Below are 6000 nucleotides of genomic sequence, written 5' to 3'. Positions count from 1 at the left end.
TGTTGGGGCTGGCCGCAGAAATAACAGGGTAGCCCCCCATGGTGGGCGGGCAGCTGCGCGGCACAGGCCTGGGGTATTCTTTGGTCGTGGGTCCACGAGGGGGTCACGTGATCGGATGGGTACTCGTTAAGGCTTGGGAACGCTACTTCCAGAGAGGAGACAAATTTTACCGTCTCTTCCAGGTCTAGGGCACCTTTTTCGAGTAGGCGCTGTCTCACATGGTTGGGCCTGACTCCAGCCATGTAGGTTTCCCGGATGGCGAGGTCCATATGTTGAGTGGCCGTAACAGCCTAGTAATTGCAGCTTCGTGCAAGGACTTTGAGGTCGCGTAGGTAATCTTCCAGCGATTCCCCGGGACTCTGGCGGCGAGTGGAGATGCCGGGCATATACCTCGTTCACGGACCTTACGTAGAGGCGCTCTAGCATCATGAGGGTGTCTGCGTAGGAGGAAGCTTCCTCGAGTTGAACAGAGATTCGATGGCTCACCAGGGCGTGGAGGAGACTCAGCTTCTGTTCGTCGGTGATGGAAGGCGTGGAGGAGGCGAGGAGGTAGGCCTTGAAACAGCGGAGCCAGTGCGAAAAAATCTCTTTCGCCTCCGCGGCCTGCATTTCGAGTTCCTGTCGGTCAGGTTTGAAAGGACGAATCCATTGTGGTGTTGTAGTTGATTAACTTGATGCGACCATCAATTCACACAAAATGGGAGTAGAAGTAACCTGTGGCTTTAATCAACTAGAACAGTGCCTGTCTGAGACTGATCTGTTAGTGTGAGCCGTCTGCAGGCCGACTGCTCTTCATACGTCCCCTCAAGTGGAGGAGCCAGGGGCGGAGCCCACACAGGCCCCAACATGTTACATTATGGGTAATACCATACAATGGCCCAGAGGTGGAGCCCACAAGGGCAACAGCGTAGTACAGATACACATGGTGGTTATTGCAGTAATACATTCACCATAATGGCTCCTTTCGCACCCCCACACAATGGAGTGTGAAAGATGGAGTGAGAGATTGTTGCTGGGAAACTGCTGGACACAGAGTCAGAACAACCACAGACTTTTATATCACAGGAAGTGTAATTGCGAAAAGGAACAAAGGCACAAACAGCTTTGAGGAAGTTCTCACACTGGCATCGAGTCTGAGGAAAGAGTGAGACACATCTGAGAGAGACAGATAGTGACAACACAGGAACGGAGCAGAGAGACAGAGAGAGAGAGACCCTCAGACACAAACCATGGAGCAGGACAGCACCTCCATCAATATGAGAAACATCAGCAAGGACACAACACCCAGACCTGGTAAGACAAACCTTTCAATAGAGGGAGAGAGAGAAACAGACAGAGAGAGAGAGACCCTCAGACACAAACCAGGGAGCAGGACAGCACCTACATCAATATGAGAAACATCAGCAAAGACACAACACCCAGTCCAGGTAAGACAAACCTGGAGACATTGACAGACCTTCACCATGTGCAAACAGTTTAGACTGGTCAGGATAAGCAGAAGTCTTCAGTTAATCTAACTTTGTGTTGACCCACAGCGATAGTATGTTCAACGGCTCTTGGCTTAATAAGATAGTGTTGTACTATTTCAAGTATTGGTATCCTGTGTATGTGACTGCGAAGGTAAACGCAGTCTCCACAGATCCAGAGATCTGGTGTGAGAGAAGTAGAGAGAGAGAGACCAAGAGAGACAGAGAGAGAGAGAGAGGGAGATGTAGAAAGAGAGATATGATGGAGAGTGAGAGACAGAGAGAGTTTGAGAGATGGTGAGGGACACACAGAGAGGCCTGATGCCCCAGGATTCAGGTCAGCCTCTCATTCTGATCTTAGTTAGAGGTATCTAACTAAGGTACAGGTAACTCTGTATCTAACCCCGTGCTGTTCCTGCCCTGGGAATGTTTGATGGGGACAGTGTAGAGGGAGATTTACTCTGTATCTAACCCCGTGCTGTAACTGTCCTGGGAGTGTTTGATGGGGACAGTGTAGAGGGAGCTTTACTCTGAATCTAACCCCATGCTGTACCCAGTCCTGGGAGTGTTTGATGGGGACAGTGTAGAGGGAGCTTTACTCTGAATCTAACCCTGTGCTGAACCCTTCCTGGGAGGGTTAGATGGTGGGGTTGCAGTGGTATTTTGCTATTGTCACTGGAATGGTAATCCAGTGACCTGGGGTACTGCTCTGAGTTCAAAGCCCACTAGGGCAAGATGGTGGAATTTGAATTCAATATAAAATCTCAAATTAAAACCCCAATAATATCCTTTAGGGAAGGAAATTAAAATCGCTTATTGTCACAAGTAAGCTTCAAATGAAGTGACTGTGAAAAGCCCCTAGTCGCCACATTCCAGCGCCTGTTCGGGGAGGCTGGTACGGGAATTGAACCCTCCCTACTGGCCTGCCTTGGTCTGATTTCAAAGCCAGCTATTTAGCCCTGTGCTAAACCAGCCCCTTGTCATCCTTACCCGGTCTGGCTTACATGTGACTTCAGATCCAGCCATGTGGCTGACTCTAAAAACACCCTCAGGGTTGGACAATAAATGCTGGCTCAGCCAGTGACGCCCACATCCCATTAACTAATAAAGAAAAAAATGCTAATTGCTGCTTATCTCCCTCTCTAAGAGATGTGGACCTGTCAACATTGACGGCACAGTAGTTCACACTGCTGTCTCGCAGCGCTAGGGACCCGGGTTCATTTCCGGCCGTGGGTGGCTGTCTGTGTGGAGTTTACACGTTCTCCCCGTGTCTGCGTGGGTTTTTTCCGGGTGCTCCGGTTTCCTCCCACCGTCCAAAGTTGTGCAGGTTAGGTGGATTGGCCGTGCTAAATTGTCCCTTAGTGCCCAAAGGTTAGGTAGGGTTACTGGGTCATGGGGATAGGATAGGGGGTGTAGGCTTAGGTAGGATGCTCTTTTGGAGGGTTGGTACAGACTCAATAGGCTGAATGGCCTCCTTCTGCACTGAAGGGATTCTATGATGATTTCATGAAATTACACAAGATTCCGAACATTCTCAACTTCTCTATTCCAGGTAAAACCAGACAGGAAACAGCTGGAGGAAGATGCTCAATAACTTCGATACATCTCGGCCTGGTCGCCCTCAATGTCTTAATCTTCACTTTGGCAATTGCTATCGGTCTGAGAGTCCATGGTAGGAAAATGAGCCTCACACTGTCACTGTGACAGACAGGGGAGGGGAGACAGAACTGAACTCCTTTATTTACCCTCTCTCTGTCAGGAAGCAGAGGCATTTTAATCTTTGAAATAAGCTGTGACGTGTTTGCAAAACAATCTGTCTGTTATTTTTTAAATTTTTGAGTACCCAATTACTTCTTTCCAATTAAGGGTCAATTTAGCACGGCAAATCCACTTAACCTGCACATCTTTGGGTTGTGTGGGGCAAACTCATGCAGACACGGGGAGAATGTGCAAACTCCACATGACTTGGGGCCTGGGTCGAACCCATGTCCTCAGTGCCATAGGCAGCTAACCACTGCACCATCATGCTGCCCTTCTGTTTGTTATGTTAAAGTGATTTGCAGCAAACTCTCTTTAGGGCAGTATTAGAGCTATAGTTTACTCAAACATTCAAACCCGGGATAGATTCTCAGAGCGTTATACACCCACACAAACTGATGATAGAAAGGTAGGAGAGAGGAGATTTGACACCTTTTTAACAAGTTACCACAGATATGGATATCAGTTGACGTGAATAACAGAGTCCAGAATCTCAGAGCCCAGTGAGGACACCTTCACGGATGATTTATTGTTCAGGTTGGATGAGTCAGCTGAAACAGGATTCACAGAATTAGTTTAAAGTTGATGGGGACACAGTGAGATGAGGTTGCTCAACACCAACAAGAGTGAGGGAATTGATTTTGTTGAGTGAAAGATATTGGGAATTAACAGAAGATACCGCAAAAATGCTTGAATCATATCACATGTAGCTGCCATTTGTTGGCAGGATTCAAAGAATGAATATGCAAAAAAGTAGTTAGATTTCAACATTTTATGATTTATTTCATGTCCTAGGGACAGTAACACTATGATATATCTCACACCCTTCTCTGTAACACTCAGATATGTCCCACACCCCTCACTGCAGCACTCTGATATATACCACATCCCTCATTGTGACACTCTGATATATCCCACACCCCTCACTGTAACACTCTGATATAACCCACACCCCTCACTGTAACACTCTGATATATCCCACACCCCTCACTGTAACACTCTGATATAACCCACACCCCTCACTGTAACACTCTGATATGCCCACACCCCTCACTGTAAAACTCTGATATATCCCACATCCCTCATTGTGACACTCTGATATACCCACACCCCTCATTGTAACGCTCTGATATATCCCACACCCCTCACTGTACCACTCTGATATATCCCATACCCCTCACTGTAACACTCTGATATAGCCCACACCCCTCACTGTAATGCTCTGATATATCCCACACCCCTCACTGTAACACTCTGATATATCCCACACCCCTCACTGTAACACTCTGATATATCCCACACCCCTCACTGTAACACTCTGATATATCCCACACCCCTCACTGTAACACTCTGATATATCCCACACCCCTCACTGTAACACTCTGATACATCCACACCCCTCACTGTAACACTCTGATACATCCCACACCCCTCACTGTAACACTCTGATATATCCCACACCCCTCACTGTAACACTCTGATATCCCACATCCCTCACTGTAACACTCTGATACACCCACATCCCTCACTGTAGCACTCTGATATACCCCACACTCCTCACTGTAACAGTCTGATACACCCACATCCCTCACTGTAGCACTCTGATATATCCCACATTCTCCTCTCTCCCTCTTTCTCCATCCCTCAGTTCTGCTATCGAACCAGAAGTTAGACGCATGTCAAAATGCAATCGAACGCCAGTTGAACAGGACATTTGCTGAGTCTTTGTGGAACCAGACGATGCTGAAGGGAAAGTTCCAGAATGTGTCCGCGACCCTGGCCCGAACCAGCGAGAGGGCAAACACGCTCTGCAATACCTTCCGAATCTTATCAGGTGCGTACAAGCTAAAAGTTCCCCTTTTCCCAATGCACCTCCCACAGTTTGTCCCTTTCTGGGATTCCGGACACCCTGTTTCCCCCCCACTGCCTCGCAAAGCTGTTACGTAGAGACCATTGTTTCTAAAATTCGTAACAGCCCTAATATTGTCTCTGAGCAGCCACCCGTGGAGATAAATGTGTTTTTGCTTCCCTCCTTCACAAGGGCAACCTCAACATTTTTGGGGTATTCTAATTTCCTGGCAATCATCCCATCGGAATCCTGAAACAGGATTAACTCAGAGGGTTCGTTTATTTGGGCACACTCCAACACTGGAGGAGGGTTGCAAATTTGCCTGCTTCTCGGCTAACAGAATAAAAGACAACGGATGGGGGAGGGGGTGAATAGAGAATGTAAGAGATACAGGATAAAGACCCCAGTGAAAATAATTACTGTTTCTTGCCAGTCCAAAGTCCAGTATCAAAAATCCAATAGTGTTTACCTTCGGAGAGGTCAGCAGGTTGAGGATTGATGCTGGATAATTGACATTTCCATTAGTCGTAACTTCCACAATGAGGAAGGCATAAAAAATTTTATTCCCCCTTTACAAATGGTAACATATTTTCCCCAACCCATAATTTGGAAAGGTTCCAATACTCTGTTAATAACTTGCACAGCACACTCAAGGCAAGCTGAAAATGAAAGGTTTAATTTATTTTTACACACACACAGGCGAGAGGGGTTTCACACATTCCACCCCTGATGAGACCATCAATTCACGCGACACGTGGTTAGAAGTGAACAGTGGTTTTAATCGTCTTCCAACAGAACCTGCCTGTGACGAGATGAACTCCAGATGAACTGGCAGGCAGGCTCTGAGCATCAACCTTTATACATCCGGTTAAGGGGAGGAGCCATGGGTGGAGCCATGGGCGGAGCCAAGGGTGGAGCCCAGTACAA

The 6000-nt window shown here is 47.5% G+C and overlaps 1 protein-coding gene across 1 annotated transcript in view; it reads left to right on the top strand.

Moving 5' to 3' along the window:
* The first annotated feature begins 1120 nt into the window (after positions 1 to 1120).
* LOC119951025 (CD209 antigen-like protein E) overlaps positions 1121 to 6000 on the top strand; it is a 36209-nt gene continuing 31329 nt past the window's right edge. Inside the window, exons 1-3 of the mRNA XM_038774059.1 lie at positions 1121 to 1293; positions 3019 to 3138; positions 4873 to 5058. Of these exons, the coding sequence (XP_038629987.1) occupies positions 1230 to 1293; positions 3019 to 3138; positions 4873 to 5058 (370 nt within the window). The 5' untranslated portion in view covers positions 1121 to 1229. The remainder of the gene's footprint in view (positions 1294 to 3018; positions 3139 to 4872; positions 5059 to 6000) is intronic.

The sequence above is a fragment of the Scyliorhinus canicula genome, chromosome 16 (genome assembly GCF_902713615.1).
Source record: "Scyliorhinus canicula chromosome 16, sScyCan1.1, whole genome shotgun sequence".
Classification (NCBI taxonomy): domain Eukaryota; kingdom Metazoa; phylum Chordata; class Chondrichthyes; order Carcharhiniformes; family Scyliorhinidae; genus Scyliorhinus; species Scyliorhinus canicula.
This window is presented reverse-complemented; position numbering and strand designations above follow the sequence as displayed.